Source organism: Ornithodoros turicata, chromosome 1, assembly GCF_037126465.1.
Source record: "Ornithodoros turicata isolate Travis chromosome 1, ASM3712646v1, whole genome shotgun sequence".
In the NCBI taxonomy this organism is placed as follows: Eukaryota; Metazoa; Arthropoda; class Arachnida; order Ixodida; family Argasidae; genus Ornithodoros; species Ornithodoros turicata.
Window position 1 is genome coordinate 161,420,749 of NC_088201.1, and position 16,812 is coordinate 161,437,560.

At 49.4% G+C, this 16,812-nt stretch overlaps 2 protein-coding genes across 2 annotated transcripts; both read left to right on the forward strand.

The window, feature by feature from the left end:
* The first annotated feature begins 612 nt into the window (after window positions 1–612).
* On the forward strand, window positions 613–2,045 carry LOC135378720 (uncharacterized). The gene is made up of 2 exons (XM_064611810.1): window positions 613–996; window positions 1,062–2,045. The coding sequence occupies exons 1-2, from the start codon at window positions 990–992 to the stop codon at window positions 1,940–1,942; spliced, it is 888 nt and encodes a 295-aa protein (XP_064467880.1). The 5' UTR covers window positions 613–989; the 3' UTR covers window positions 1,943–2,045.
* An 893-nt stretch (window positions 2,046–2,938) lies between these two features.
* On the forward strand, window positions 2,939–6,333 carry LOC135378719 (uncharacterized). Its single transcript, XM_064611809.1, has 3 exons — window positions 2,939–3,376; window positions 3,602–4,237; window positions 5,581–6,333. Exons 1-3 carry the CDS (start codon window positions 3,037–3,039, stop codon window positions 6,279–6,281), a joined length of 1,677 nt encoding a protein of 558 aa, XP_064467879.1. The 5' UTR covers window positions 2,939–3,036; the 3' UTR covers window positions 6,282–6,333.
* The last annotated feature ends 10,479 nt before the right edge of the window (window positions 6,334–16,812 follow it).

Consider the following 16,812-nt stretch of genomic DNA (forward strand, 5'->3'; position numbering starts at 1 on the left):
TATCCTACCTTCGTCAAAAGACGGCACAGACATGTATGCCAATGCAAAACAATAGGTCTTCGTTCCGGATGTAACAGGATATCGCCAGTCGGCCGGCGCGAACCAAAAAGAAAAAGAAAGGAATGCATGTTCGCTATACATCCAAGAGAAAATGGTACCGCGTTTCTGCTTGTATTTCATTGCACAAATATATTTTGCAAGAATACTATAGAGTGGAACGGGTAAATCTGAGCATCATTCGCTACACACTGTAGCTCTCTTCACTAAATAGGTGAGCCGATTATAACTCAAAATAAAATAAAATAAAATAATCATTCCACCATCGCTGACTGCAAGCTTGGGTACCCTACAGAGCAATGCGCTTCCGTCAACACGCCTTGGACTGATCTTACACACCCGAAGCGTTTTCTGAATACATTCTGCTGGCACTGGAATAAAAGATGTGGCGATAAGAGAGCGCCACGGGTTACGGCGATAGGGGGCAGCCGTGCTCCAGGGGGGCGTGCCCCACGCAGAGGGATAAAAGCGGTGATCCGCTGGATAAGAGCCCTTTTTCGTTGTGCGGTTTTGCTGGGTGCAAGCTGTCTGAACGTGAAATAAACCTGGTATGTCTGTTTGAATTTCTGTTGTGCTGCTTGTTCCTTCGCGCACGGAACGGACGGGCTGACGCCCCGAGGTTGTGGGAACTTAGGTTTCCACAACTGGCGCCCAACGTTTGGGGTTCGAGCTCGTTCGTCCCGTGGCGGGGAACACGCGGCACGGTTAGTAGTACATAGTAGTTGTTTTAGTTTGTAGTTTATTGCTGTTAGTTTTTGTGTGTGCGTTTTTCGTGTGCTTCTTTGAGTTTTTCAGCTCCCACCCGGTGGACGAGCCCTCGGAGCTGATGGCTGACAAGGCGAAGGTGCCCGCGCCGCAGTCAGACGCCATCACAACAGCAGAACTCCTGTCACGCATGACGGAGTTGTGCTCGTTGGTGGTTCAACGCCTGGATGCCGGGTCGGTTTCGCCGCCGCAGGCACAAGCACCTCTACGACTCAACTTACCGGTGCCTACCTTCTCAGGTTACACCGATAAGAAGTCTGTTGCCGATTTCCTGGATGACCTCACCGCCTATCAGACGGGTATGGGAATTTCGGATGAAGTCCTAATCCAACGCATCCTGCAGGTTGCTTTGGTCGGAGACGCCGCCCGCTGGCTTCGGTTGCAATCGGAGTTTACGTCCTTGCAGGACTTCCAGGAGCGGTTCAAAAACGAATTCCTTCCCCCGGATTACGAATACCGTGTCCTAGAGGAATTACATAAGCGTACTCAACATCCTGAGGAAAGCTTATCTGAATTCGTTCGGGCATTGCAGGATCTGTACAGCAGAGCGGATCCCACTGCTACGGAAGAGCAGCGTGTCGCACGGGCGATCCGTCAGTGCCACCCGCGCTTCCGGCCCTACTTAAGAGCCCATCGCTTTGAAACCCTTGAGGCGTTGGCCCAGGAGGCTCGTTCAATACAAGGCGACCTCCTGGCAGAGCTTCAATACCGGCCCCCTCCGCCCCCGGAGCTAGCGTTGGAACCGCGCTGCGCGTGGTCGGGAGGAGCCGCCTCGGTCGAACGCCTGTATGCAACAGGTTTGGGTGACAACCCCCGTAATTCAGACAATGCGGAGTCATCCCACCGAGCCCTAGATCCGTTCCTCTATGACCAGAGGACGATCCCCGCAGGAACGAGCCTTGACAGACCCGTCCCGCCCCGAAGTCGCGGTCAACCTGGCCTTTCAGCTAGCGAAACCCCACGGCAGCGGGAGCGGCATCATCCTGCGCCCCCGCAGCCACGAGCGCCTACCGGCTGTTGGAATTGCGGCAGCCCTGACCATTTTCGTCGGGAATGCCCGCGACAAAGACCGAACACCCGTAATGTGCCATCGGGAAACGGTCGCAGCCGGCGTCCATGAATGCTCGCTCAACGACGTCGGCAAGTTGCGAAGAAAGCGAGCAGACGGTTACTATCCGTGGCCTTGATCAGTCAAAAACTAGCTTTGCAAGCGGTAAGATAACGCAAAGAGTTGCTTTGGCTCCTCTTGCTTTTTCTGTCCGAGATTACATCGAGGATAAGGAACCAAACATCGCCGTTCGAATTTTGGGTAAAGATTACATCGCCCTTATCGACACGGGGGCTACGCTTTCCCTTATCGGGGATAGTGTTTACGAACATTGCGTATCACGGCATGTGGAATTGCAATCCACAGATGTCACTCTTCGTCTTGCTTCCAATGACGCCGTTCCAGCACAGGCAGCAGTTGTGCTCTGGGTACGTTTGGATGGTAGACGACGAAAGCAGCGCTTCGTGCACCTTCCTGGCCTAGCAGTTCCTGTTATCCTGGGCAGAGATTTCATCATTCGGCAGAAATTGGTGCTGGACCTGCCCAATGGAGGATACGTGTACCACGGCTCGTCGGGATTTTTCCGCTTCGCCGCAGCACGGGAACACTGCACAGCACAGCAAGCTGTGGCAGCGACCGTTGAAACGTCTGGGCTGCCGACTGTCTTGGGGTCATTCCATGGTCCTGAGGAGCAACGCCGTCAGCTTGAACAAGTACTGCGGCAGTTTGACGGAATCTTTACCGAAAAACCTGGTAAGTCGTCTGTGTTACAGCATAGCATAGACACCGGTAACGCTAGACCCTGGCGTTGTAATCCCAGACCATTGAGTGTGCATAAGCGTGCTTTGTTAGACGCTGCCCTTGACGAAATGCTCCAAACCGGTGCAGTTCAAAGGTCCCAGAGCCCTTGGGCATTTCCTGTTGTTCTGGCTCCGAAACGTGATGGTACGGCTAGGTTATGCGTCGACTACCGTCGACTTAACGCAGTAACGGTAAGGGATTCCTACCCCTTCCCGTCCATTGAGTCAATCTTGTATTCCCTGGGCAACGCAACTGTGTTTTCAACGCTTGATTGTAGTAGAGGGTTTTTGCAAATCCAAGTTGCCCCGGAGGATGTCCCAAAAACAGCCTTTACGTGTCATAGAGGTTTGTTTGAATTTGTACGAATGCCTTTCGGACTGTCTAATTCACCCGCCAGTTTCCAGCGGTTGATGGATACAGTGTTGGGAGATGCGAAGTACAATTTCGCAATGGCATACATGGATGATGTCGTAGTGTTTTCTAGAAATTTTCAGGAACACTTGGAACACCTTTCAATCGTCCTTGCAAGGATGAATGAAGCGGGCATAACAATCAACCCCCGCAAGGTGCAGTTGGCATCGTCTAGGATCAGCCTTCTCGGCTTCGTGGTGGACAGAGGGACCATCCGTCCTAACGACGACAAGCTAAAGGCGATCACGGACTTTCCGGTTCCCGGTAACGTCAAAGCCTTGCAGCGCTTCCTAGGTATGGTTGGTTTTTATAGACAATTCATTCCTAATTGTGCCGAGCTAGCGCAGCCGCTTAACCAGTTGTTGCGCAAGGACACGCGCTGGACTTGGGGAGAAGAGCAGGAACGATCATTTCGAGCTCTATCACAAGCAATCGCTGATACGGCTAGGCTTTATCTGCCCGACCTTAACAAACCATTTGTAGTGCAAACAGATGCTAGCGATTATGGTGTTGGCGCAGTTCTCTTGCAGGAGCATGACGCTATTCTTTGTCCAGTGGCTTTTGCAAGTCGCACGCTGAATCCGGCAGAACGGAACTACTCCGTGACGGAAAAGGAGTGCTTGGCGATCATCTTCGCTTTCAGGAAGTTCGACCTTTACCTGGACGGCAGTACCTTCACTGTCCAGACTGACCACCAGGCACTTTCTTGGCTGCAGCGGCTTCATAACCCGGCTGGACGACTTGCCAGGTGGGCCCTGACGCTACAAGGCTACTCCTTCAACGTGGAGTACAGGCGGGGCTCAACAAACGTGGTAGCAGACGCGCTGTCCCGCGCGCCTCTACCGGAGGGGGAAGAGGAAGGCACCGAGGCGCCTTCTCAACTTCTGGCAGCAGCACAGGTGGCACGAGACGTATCTTCGTCTTGGGGCACGGTCGTGAGCAGAGAGCAGCTCCTAGACGCTCAGAGAGCGGACGGCCTTTGTCAGCGGGTGTCGCAGTGGATAGCTGAGCAAGACTCGGCGGACACCGGAACGACTGACGGACGGCACGACTCCTATCTGCTGGGCGAGGATGGCATCCTGTTCAGATACATACCCCAGGCGGATGACGATGACGGCTCATCCCCGTTCAGAGTCGTGGTGCCACGGAAGTTGCGTAAGTCTTTCATACGATACTTCCATGACTCGGCCTTGGCAGGTCACAGCAGCGGCAGGAAAACTTATGAAAAGTTGTGTCGTGTTGCGACATGGCCAGGAATGAGGCAGGATGTAACAAAGTATGTTCGTACTTGTCCCGTATGCCAGAGAGCGAAACCTCGTGGTGGTTTACCCCCTGGGCGCTTACAGCCTGTTCAGAGCAATAGACCCTGGCAGATAGTTGCTTGTGATGTGATGGGACCATTTCCCCGTAGTCCTAGAGGTAACCAGTATTTGTTCGTGGTTACTGATCATTTCACGAAATGGGTTGAGCTGTTTCCTCTCAGGACACTGACTTCCCAGAGAGTGTGGGAAAAGTTACTCGACACCTTTTGCCGGTTCGGGTTTCCCGCACAGCTGATCACCGACAACGCAACCTACTTTACAAGTAAGGTGTTCTCAGATTCTTGCGCTGTCTTAGGCATTCAGCATAAGAAGACTTCCCCGTATCACCCTCAGGCTAACATTACCGAACGTGTTAATCGGAACCTGAAAATGATGTTGGTTGCTTTTACTAGCCAGCACCACCGTGATTGGGATCTTCGCCTGGCTGAACTGGCGTTCGCTACGCGGACGACGGTCAATAGGTCTACAGGATTCACCCCGGCGTTCCTGAACTTAGGACGAGAGGCCCCTTTTCCTGTGGAGAATGCTCTGGGCCTCCGGGATGGTGCTACCCGGTCTCCTTATTCAAGGTTTGCTGAGGACCTCCGGAGTCGACTGGACGATGCAGCCCGGACGGCTCGGGAGAACCTGGACGTCGCAAGGTTGGACCAGGCTCGCCAGTACAACCGTGGACGTCGGAACCTCACCTACAGCGTCGGTGACCTCGTCCTTCGACGGACTCACCCGCTAAGTGATGCGTCACGAGGCTTTGCAGCTTCACTCGCAGATAGGTGGGATGGCCCCTTCGAGGTAAGTGCGTGCTCCTCCGGCCTCACTTACAGGCTTCGTCGCTGCGACACCGGCGAAGAGACTGGGCCGGTTCACATCTCGGACTTGAAGTCTTACCATCTCCGAGACCCTGACGGAGAGGAGCCAGATTCGCAACCTGCCTCCCTCCAAGACCTGGACCCGGATCCCGTTCCCGGACCTGCGTCCAGCCGCTACAACTTGCGTCCCCGCAGGCGGCGCACGTAGCTGCCACTATCTCCATCGCTAAGCATAGTGCTTGTGATTTAGTGCTTTAGTAGTGTGATTTCTGTTCCACAGTTTTCCGCTATCTGTTTTGGGGGGACGCCTTCTCAGGCGCCCACGGTTTGAGGCCGCCTTCTCACCGCTTCCCTTTACATCTCCTCTCAGATGCAACGACGTCCGCAGCATCCCGCCCGCCGTGCACCTGCCCGCTCCCGTTCCCGCGGAAGCCGCCCGGATCCGGATCCACCCCAGCACCACTCCGTGGCCACCTGGACAGTTGTGTCCCACGGACAGCCGGTTTCCTGGGCATCCCGCACACGGTGGGCTCACCAGCCAAGGCCCCTCCGGGGGGACGACCCCACACAGACTCCGGCTCCGTTTCGCGGTCTGACGCTCACCGACCGCCACCCGGCCGATCCCCTACAGCCCCTCACTGCGGAGGAGAAGCGGATCCTATGCCCGCTCTGCTTGGTCCCCGAACTGCACCGTCCGACACACCGCCGGGGCCCACTTCACCAGGCCCGAACGGAGGCCGCCCGGACAGCCAACGACGTGACAACAGCCCTCTCCACCCTCAGGCGGCTCAGACCCGAACTTCTGATGGAGACCAGGCCTCCCCCTCCTCCGCCGCCTGCCCCCTCTTCAGCCATGGACGACGCCGTACTAGACCTGTCGGACGACCTCATGACCCTGTAAGGGAGGGGGGGTGTGGCGATAAGAGAGCGCCACGGGTTACGGCGATAGGGGGCAGCCGTGCTCCAGGGGGGCGTGCCCCACGCAGAGGGATAAAAGCGGTGATCCGCTGGATAAGAGCCCTTTTTCGTTGTGCGGTTTTGCTGGGTGCAAGCTGTCTGAACGTGAAATAAACCTGGTATGTCTGTTTGAATTTCTGTTGTGCTGCTTGTTCCTTCGCGCACGGAACGGACGGGCTGACGCCCCGAGGTTGTGGGAACTTAGGTTTCCACAAAGATTTATCGCGAAGCTACTACAATGTCAGTTCTGCTGCTGTGTAAGTGAAGTACCAGTGCGCCCGAACCGCGCCCCACGCGAGCCACGCGCGGGCCCGTTCTCACGGTTTGGACACGCGACGCGAGCGATTCCCCTTGCGAGCGCAACGCGGGCCTCGCGGTTTGGACGCGCGTTACCGATTCCTCGAGCGGGCGCACTGTTTCATCACTTAAACAGCAGCAGACCTGACATTGTAGTAGCCTCGCGATAGATCTTTTATTCCAGCGCCAGCATAATGTATTCAGAAAAGGCTTCGGATGTGTAAGGTCAGTCCAAGGCCTGTTCACGGAAGCGCACTGCTCTGTAGATTACCCAAGCTTGGAGTCAGGGGTGCTGGAATGATTATTTTATTTTATTTTATTTGAGTTATAATCGGCTCATCTATTTAGTGAAGGCCTATGAACACGTGTTAAGTGGTTTGATTTCAAAATAAGGTGAAGCTACAGTGTGTAGTGAATTGTTGTGTTCTTACCAACAGAGGCGCACACCAGATACTACAGACATTGTTTATTGTCTGCGACTGGCAAACACGAATTCCAGATACACAAAGAAGATAGAACAGTGGTGGCCACTTCTTAAGTACGACTAGGGGGCGTATCCCCGCGCTTATCTTGTTTAGAAAACCAGTTATCACTTGGCGCTTACATATCAAAAATGATGTTCACATTTACCCGTTCCACTCTATAGTATTCTTGCAAAATATATTTGTGCAATGAAATAAAAGCAAAACGCGGTACCATTTTCTCTAGGATGTATAGCGAACATGCATTCCTTTCTTTTTCTTTTTGGTTCGCGCCAGGCTGACTGGCGATATCCTGTTACATCCGGAACGAAGACCCATTGTTTTGCGTTCGCATACATGTCTGTGCCATCTTTTGACGATGGTTGGATAATTGTTGACCTGAGGAATAATATGGATTTATGTGGTTGTGAAAATAGACTTTGTTTTTGTGAGTGTGAAAATGTGAGTGTCTGCGCGCGCGCTTTTCTGAACCAGGGACCCCACTTGATAACTTCTTTGTGTCTGCCTTTTCGTGTGACACGAGTGATACATTTATACACTATTGAGTGAAATAGTGGTTTAAAAAATAAGGGTAGACGCGTTTGCACTGTTATCTGTATGATAGGGCGAGCGTTTTTAATGGAATTGCATCGCGAACCTGGTGAAGTCTGTGTTTTGGACAGGCTATTTTAAGAGTGCCCGACGCCAGTCCGGTTGCGGTGCATTTGATACGCTTTCCTGAAGCAGTCTGGTTTGTTCTTGTATTGTGGTTCACGCCTTTATCAGTAGAAATGAGTAGGAGTGTTTGTTTGTTAGTATGTGTCTGTCACGTTCGTAGCGCTGTTCAAGCTTTGTTTTCTTTGCAAAAATTCAGACTTTATGGTATTAAGCTGTACGAGAAGAAGCGACTTTCCTTACTTGCTTAAGATAAATTGTGTGTCCTTTTTCTGTGCTTTCTTCACGCAGGGACAATGCAATTGAGTATTTAGCATTATGCAATAATTATTTGATAGCAGAAATGGGTGTCGTTGTCACAGTTTATTAGCCTGTGCCTCGTTATTTTATTTTTTCTCTTATAGCTATACGAGCAAAAGTGCGTGTAATTTTTCGCTGCTGTTTTCTTATTTTCTCTACTTTTACGCAGAAGAAAGCCTCCTGGTAAATGCTGAATAGTCTTCTATCAGTGGAAGTGGGGTTGTATTTTGGTTGATTTTGATGGGTGTACGACATGTTGATGAAGTAAGCAGTGCTTCATCTTGCAGGTTTTTGAGCAGAAATGCTGGTATCTGAGCACGGAGTAGAAATTCCTATATTTCTCTGCTCCCTAAGAAAATGTGTAAGTCGTTTTCTAACCAGAGCGCGTTTAGTTTACGCGAAATAGAAAAATGAACTCGTGCATGCTCTATGATGATCCACCGCAGGCTTAGGCCTTTTCCCCGATCACCAGTGTTTTCGCATTCGATGTCGCATGTCTAGACTTGTTCAGTAGTGCCTTTCTTGCTGCAATTTTTACCCTTCGCTAATATCTTGTTGTTGTCGTCTTGTGTTAGCCGTTCAGCTTCGTAGCGATGTGCGGTAACGCTACAATTACTCCTGAGCGTTCGATCGTTATTGTGAAGGGGCTCGTTATTTTATTCCCCCTATTCCACCCAGCAATGGGGTAGAGTATCGCCTGTTACGATGAAACTCCCCACTCTCCAAGGCCGAAAATAAAGTTGTTGTTGTTGTTGTTAATGCGTTGTCCTGTGTGCGTTCGTGTGTGCGTGCGTGTGTGTTTTTCCTGATTTGTGACGACATCATGGCATGTCTGGACTTGTTTAGCAGTGTTGTAATTTTACCCGCCGATAGTATCTTGTTGGTGTCATGTTGTGCTAGCCGTCGGGTTTCGTTGCAACAAGCGGCGCTTCTCCGATCATTCCTGAGCGGTTCGACTTAAGCCTTTTCCCTGCTCACTTAAGGAAATTTGTGTATCCCTGTCCTGCGCATGCTTTATGCAAGGGCAGTGCGGCTGTGTATGTGGCATTATGCAAGAATTATCTGGTGGCAGAAATGGGTGTCTTTTTCTCAGTTTATTAGCGTGCGCTACGGTTTATTGCAGTTACAGCTATTGGAGCACAAATGCGTGTAATTTTTCGCGATTCTTTTCCCCTTTCACTGCTTTTACTCAGAATGTAGATGAGGGGAAACAGTCAGCATCCAGGTAGAGCAGAAGAATGCCGCTTGGCACAGGAGAGTTCATAAGGATTGAATTTGTTTGTTTTTTGTTATATGTTGAGTGTCAGTATTCACTTTGCTCGATATGTAGATGTTTGCATTTATAGGTGTTTGTGCAGAAATGCTGGTATCTGGGTATGGAGTAGAAATTCCTATAACGCACGTCTCCTTGTGCATTGCTGAGCGGCTGTCTGTGTGTGCGTGCTTTTTTTGCTTGATTTGTGACGTCACCATGGCATGTCTGAACTTGTTTAGAAGTGTTGCAATCTTACCCGCCGCTAGTATCTTGTTCTTGTTGTTGTTACCTTGTGTTAGCCCCGTGGCGATGTCCGGTGACTCTGCTATTATTCCAACCGCTCCGCCTTAAGATTTTTCACTGCTTGCTGAAAGGAATTTGTGTGCCCTTGTTTTGTGCTTGCTTTACGCGAGGGCGAAGCGACTGTGTATGCAGCGCTATGCAAAAATTATCTGATACCAGAAATGGGTGTCTTTTTCTTAGTTTATTAGCGTATGCTTCGGTTTTTGAAGTCATAGCAATTCAAGCACAATTTTGTGTTACCCTTTTCCTTTTTCACCGATTTTACGCAGAAGAAAGTCGCATGGTACAGCTGAGAAGAGGGTTTGTATGTTTTTGTTTGTTACGTGTAATGAGGAGCATGGTGTGTTGAGGACACGCCAACACCAGTGTAAATTAATTACTTTGGTTGTGAGACTGCTTCACTGCATGACAAAGCTGAAATGGGAAGAGAGAAAAAATTGCAGCGCTTGATTAATAGCGATCCAAGTAATAGGGCAATTATACTTTCGATAGAAAGTAGAATTATAAGGCTCCTAAATTATAGTTGAGCGTAGTTTTTGTGATAGTGTTTCTAAACTGCAATGCAATACCTGCAATAATCATTTATATAGGAGGAATACAATCATGTTCCCGTAACGGCGTTCTCTCTAGTCCTTTGTCGAGCGCGAATGGAACTTTGCCCCCAGGCTTTCGCGCCTTTTTGCTCACTGGTGTAGCCTCGGACAACGAATGTATGAGCATAGAAAGGGTTATGTGTTACATAAGCCTGGTGATGATGTTGAGTGGTCTCACTTATTATTTTAAAGAGCAGTGGTAGTTTACCGATGTTGTGATTCTAATGACCATGATGAGCATTTGGGGTGAAAATTGGTAATATGCACGGTGCTTTTTTGTTGAATTTTAATGTAAGAATGAATATCATTAAGAGTAGGACAAAGGAAATAATCTTGCGATTCAATAAATCATAGGAGTCTTTGCCTTTGCAGCTGTCTTCTTTAGACAGGATGTGATGACGTCACGCAGGGTTTCAGGTGTGTGCCGCAATGCATTGACCATTACTGGAGAAAAGTGTAGCAATAGAAAAATGGTATCGATTGTCCTGGACGGATTTTTGATGAGCACTGTTTTTGAATAAGTGGAGTGTGTGTGTTTAGAAATAGTTTGTTGCTGGTTTTCTGCTTTGATGCTGGTTTTCTGCTTTGTTCAAGTGTTTCTCTTCCTTTTTTCCCCATTTTTGTCTGACAAACATGTGATGACATGCCGAGACCTGTTCTCTCATGCTTGCCTTCTACATATTGTTCTGTTTTCGTCTTCTTGTCTGTCTTGACGATGGTGCTATTCTTAATAATTTTGCGATTCATTTTGTTCAGAGTGTAACCGCAGGGGACACAGGTGCTTGGCTTCATCCAGTCGATGAACAAAGCGTCATTATTCAGTTATTTCCCTGACTCTCGGATGAGATGGACATGTCTCGATTCGCTCGTTGTACGTAGCCATTGATGGTGTTAGGATATTTTGTTCTTTTGCAAGTTTCATGTAGTAAAAATGCTTAGTTACTACAATCAGCTTTCATGCATAGTGTGTTTCTGCAATACATTTTCTGCTTCCTATGCAATCGTTACAGCAGAATAAAGGAGATAATCTTGAGATAGTGATTCAATAAATAACAGGTCCCCTGTCTAGAGCGTACGCGTCCTTGAGCCACGCAGCTGCATGATGACGTCATACCCCGACTCAATTGTTTCAGGTGGACCTTGTCCAGAGGAGATGGGTTAGACATTAGTGGAAAAAACAGTGTAGCCCTGAGACAATGGGCTGACGTCACGACCAATGAGCAGGGCCTGCAGGGGGCGCAAGGATTCACTTCTCTATTGGACACTGACAGGGGTGGACGCGTTAATTCTGTTCCTAGCAATTGCGTTGGCCGTTAGTGGAAGAGCGTGGCTTCGGTGGGATTCCGTTTGCCTCTGATGGGGTGCGGATGTGTGGTTTGTCGCTGGTGAATGGTGTGTGACGATTGTTGTTGATTTTGTGACGAAAAGATTTACAATGACGGAATGCAGTGTACGTGTCCGATCATGGTGAGTGTCTTTTTCACTCTGTTCAAGTGTTTGCTTTCCGCTGTTGCCCAGCGCTCGTGCGATTTTTCCTCGTGTAACAGTGCTGCTGACACGCCCCGACCTGAATGCTTTCCTCTGTTGATGCTTTGTATTTCTTCTTTTTTGACAGGGAACATTCTTGTCTTAATGATGTCGATACTGCTGCCCTGAATGGGAATAGGGCTAGAACAATTCTTAATAATTTTGCGATTAAATTAGTTCAGAAATCAACCGCAAGGGGTACAGATGCGTGACTTTATCGAGGAGAAAAAAGCATTACAATTCAGTTCTGCGCCTGGTTCTCGGATGGAAAGCACGTATCGTTCTGCGCTTCTGTGACTGGCGTTGTGATGGGCTGATTTGTTGTGTAACTAATTCTCTCGCCAACTTTGTCCCCGCTTTTTTATGATGTTCATGTCGGGTGCTGGTTGGTGTTGTCCAGACAGCCCCACCATTTTCTATCTTCATCTGCCTTGGGAACGAGAGTAGCGCTGGCGTGATTCTTAATAATTTTCTCATGAGATTAGTTGATAAAGTAACCGCTAGGGGGTTGCAGATGCGCGACTTTATACAGGAGAAAAAGCATTACGATTCAGTTCGCTGTCGGATGGAGCAGTCGCATCGTTCTGCGCTCCCCGTGACAGCTGTTGTGGTGGGCTCTTTGGCTTCTGTGCCTGATTCTTTTTGTTGTTAGCTATTGATGGCATATTTACTCTTGCTTTCCCAGCCTCTGTATTACGAGTGTTTTTCTTCTCGCATGTCCAGAGCTGTCCTAGCCTTCCTAGACATGTCATGATGACGTCACAGCTGACGTCACAGGAGGTCCGGAACAGGTGGTCATAGCTGCGATGCTTGGCAACCTGCCTCTGTGCTCCGTCGCCCAGCGATGGTCAACGGCCGTTCCCGACCACTTTCTTTAAGATAGCGTCGTTGATCTTCAACTAAACTTCTTCTCTCCACTCTATCTATTTTTTCTTTTTTATGGACTCTCGTAGTGCACAACGTTCAGCTGGTCTGGATACGAGTTAGACGCTCACCGATTAGTGTAATGACTCCCTGGAGGGTGCTGATTAATGTGGGGTCCCAATTAGCTCTAATTAATAAATTAATCGTGTTCAGGACAGTCGAGCGTTGTGAACTATGAGAGTGCAGTCATTACTACTATAAAATCTGTCTAGTCGGCTATGGTGGCCACGTGTGTTAACCCAGGTCAACACATATGCATTACCATGTACGTGAGACCAAGTATGAATCAAGCCAATGTAGTTCACCAGGCACTCCAGCTCTCAGCTCGTCTACCGACCGTGAGGGCGGTGTATCGTACAGTTAAAATCGCCTGCAAAAAAATAGGTTCTGATTTCCATAAAAGAACGTGCCAATTCTGCGAAAAAAAATCCCAGCGCTCATCCCGGCGCAAACATTGACAACATGCTGTTTTCTCGTTTTCCAGCTCAACAGCCACCACCCTTCCCTCAGTGTCCGTGTCGAACCACCTGATAAATCCCCGAAACGACTGAAACACTAAAATATATGTATTGGCATCATCGTGGAAGACCAGCCAAGTAGGCTCGCTCCCTTTAACGCAACAAACGCACTAGTCTACAACCATCGCAACGCCAACACCCGAAGACGAGCTCACGGCAGGTCTGGGATTGATGTACGTGCTAGATGCCACCTCGCAAAAGACCAAAACTCACGGAGAGTTGCTCGTGGGACAGCAGCACGAAGGATATTAGAAGCGGATGACATACCTACCATTGTTTTCTTCGAAGAGGGTCGCTGATGTTTGCCACCGCCTATCAAACTGGACGGCCCCAAGGACTGCTCTCTCCCTGTATAGCACTCTACGGATGCCCGCTCTGACCCTGTTCAGTGCCTCAACGGCGGTGCTAGCACGGCCACCGTGCACAGCTATGCGGGGTGCTATCCAGACCTGGTAGTTTGTTTCTTCCGCCAGGAGTATAAACTGCGCTGGCGTCTATCGCAGACCGGAAGTGGGAGCGAGCTCAGTAACTGGACCGTGCCCCACAGAATGAACGGAATGCCGTAAAGCACCTCAGCCTTGTGCCACAAAAAATCCGGGAGTAGACGGTTGCGAAAAGCGTGCTCCGACGTTTCCAAGGTAGGGCAGAAAGGGCAAACAGGTCTGGTCAAACCGAAGCGGGACAACCTGTCCCTGAGAGGTAAAAAGCTTGCACGGCGCGCATCCAACCAGCCGGCCGTAATATTAAGCCACGCGATCGGGCGAGGCACAGCCGAGCTCGCCAACGGAAGGAGCTCCAGAAGAGCAGCATAAAACTGCTTGACGGACCAGACAAAGAAATCATCTGACGGGAATGATATGCGTAGGACGAATGACGGACGTTGCGAATGACGGACGTTGAAAACGTACTCTCTCAAGTGCGAGGCCACAAACTCAGAGCGCGGTCCATTCTGCACAAGCGGGCGAAACAGACGTACGTCTGGACCTAAGCAGTACTGCAGGAGATCGTGGGCGGGGTAGTCAGGGTCCCTAAGGCCGTCAAAAATTGCCGTTGTCCCGAGCGCAAGACACTTGATTTTTACGCGCGGAACCCGCCAACCTCTCTCGGCTGGTACATACGTGCACGGGATACCCACTCAGCTCCGTTGCCCCAGATGAACCGAAAGGCCGTACGAGTTGCTGCAAGGAAAACCTGACGAGGAGGAAGGCAAACTGTCCTGTGATACCAGTATTTGCTCAGGACCAGGACACAGCCAGGCGAGCTCTACAGGTGATAGGGAGCACTAAGCCCCTTAAATCCGTGAGAACCGAGACGCTGCGCTCGTGAGCACGCAACCAAGGAAGAGAAGAGACCCCTGTCCTGTTACAATGAATACCGAGAATCCGTACCTCATTCCTAACAGGGATCCCGAATTGAGACGGACAGGAGGTAGTGACATTAATGAACAGCGCAGCGCTTTTTTCTCTGTTGATTCGTGCATTCGATACTCGACCGTAACGAGAACACGACCTATCGAGTTCTCGTCTCTCTGTATTGGCATCAGAGCGGAAGACCAGCCACACAGACTGGCTCCCTCTAACGTTTCACACGGACTAAACTAAGGCTGCGTAGATGCCAACTCTAGAGCAATATGATCTCTAGATTAATATGTGTGCTGGACGTCACCATGCAACGAACGAATACTCGCGGAAAGCTGCGAACGTGACAACGGCACACTGTACTTGGCCACCTAAAAGTGAAGCTTCGTCGAGTGAAAGTGTTACCGCGGCCGTCACCGCAAACCCGAAATTCGACTCTGGCGACTGCTACATACCATCAGTGCCAGTTATCCAACTTTGCTGGTGTGGCGCATACAATAGAAATGTTCTTCACTTCAGCTCCCCTCGCGGTACGCAATGACGACGACCCAGAGTTAACTGGTTCTGGTGGTATCATTCCATGAAACATTGTATCGAGCCAGACGGGATCCCTTTGGCCCAAACCTATTTTTTTATATAATAAAGGTATCAACAAAGATGTTAATCAAACTGTTGGGGAGATGGTATACCAACAACATTAATTACCAATGACAGTAAATTGGTATAATCACGCGCATATTTTAAACCTGGCGAGTGTCCCCATATTTTTTGAAGATAATGATTTTTCCTAGGAAATCTTCTTGGAAAGACACAATAAAGATCCAAGAAGGAAACCTCGAAAGGATGTGTATTTGCCTCAAAAAATAGGAAGGCCAGCCTCGGGGGCCGGCTTCCTGTGGCATCTCAAACATAATTCAAACCAGAGCGTCGAACGGGACCGGAAGCGACAACCGAGATTAACCGAATTTTTTTAGCTGGAACACATCTGGAACTCAACCGTAATTACTAGCGCCACCTTGGAGCTGAACCGAACCGAACAAAAAAAAAACTTCGGTCCGGTTCGGGTTGGTGTGTGTCTGTGGGGGGGGGGGGGGTGGTAATGCTGGGGTTCGAGCGGTCTGCCTACCTAGATTGGCGGCACGTTGCTCGCGGAAAGGAGGACAGGGGTCCTGCTGGTCGAAAAACAGAAATAAATGCGCTAGAAAGCGTAACCAAGAGATTTTGCATCATTTTTAGTGGCTACCTATAATTTTGTAGCCTATTAGAACCTCGAACCAGTTCCGAGTCGGTTTACCAGTCCCGAACCGGTTAATAGAACCTATATATATGACCTCCGGAGCTGAACCGGAACAGAACTTTTATATCCGAACCCGAAGTCGAAACAAACCGAAAAACGTTTCGGTTCGACGCCCTGCTTCAAACATATTCTGAATACTAACTCTCGCATAGGGACTAAGGCTTCGCCTCTGCCGCCCCCCAGCGGTATGCGGTGACGACGACGCTTGAATTTCGAAAAGTGAAACACCAATGTCGATTTTAGTGATATGAGGGGTGTTCAACCAGCAATGTGCAATAGTATGAACTATTGTCATGAAAGAATATTTAAAAACTAAATCATGATTCTGAATTACGCAGCATGAGAGTCGACATAGGCTGAATGTATAACCTGCAGAATTGCGAAACCACCAGACACCAGGGTAGCTGATGCCTTAAAAACGACACACTCTGACAAAATGCTGAGTCCGAGGCTTTTAGCAGGGTGAAGATGTTGGGCTGAAATGGGTTGGGATGAAAATTGGCCGCGTGAAGATGTAGATTGTACTCACAAAGCTCAATGAAAGGACGCAGACAATAAGTTTCGTGTGATTGACAACTTATCAGAATGAAAACGACGGAGAGAAGCTTGTATGTAGTCAACTCCACCTATTGGCGTATTCAACGAAAGCACGGCGTATCGGGAGCAGACTTTGCAGGGATTTAGTATATTCTTGTTACATTTCGTTTTTATGAAACGCAGCTATTACCTGAAAAAACAACAACTTTGTATTGTCGACGTTTCAAATACATTGTTGTATTCTGGTGGTCGATGTCGGGAGAAAAAGTGACTTCCGAAATGCCGCTGTCAGCTTGAACATACCCGGTGTCTCTTGAATAACTCTTGGCTGCATAATTCGTTGACAGGTGGCGCTATTGACACTAGGTGGCGCTATTGGCGCTAGTACATTCCTACCAAAAGTTCCGTCCAAACCCTACATAGCCGATTTGTAATATCGTGCCTTCAATGCCAAAAGCATCGATCGAATTCAGTCGCAGGCTTGGTGATCTCCCAAGGAAATTCGAGCGAAGATCCTCATAGTGCAAACGCTTGAAAGGGAGCTTTTTCGCTCGTCGTTTTCTGCAGTTGGTAATACGTTCTTGATGAGTTGACCATAGG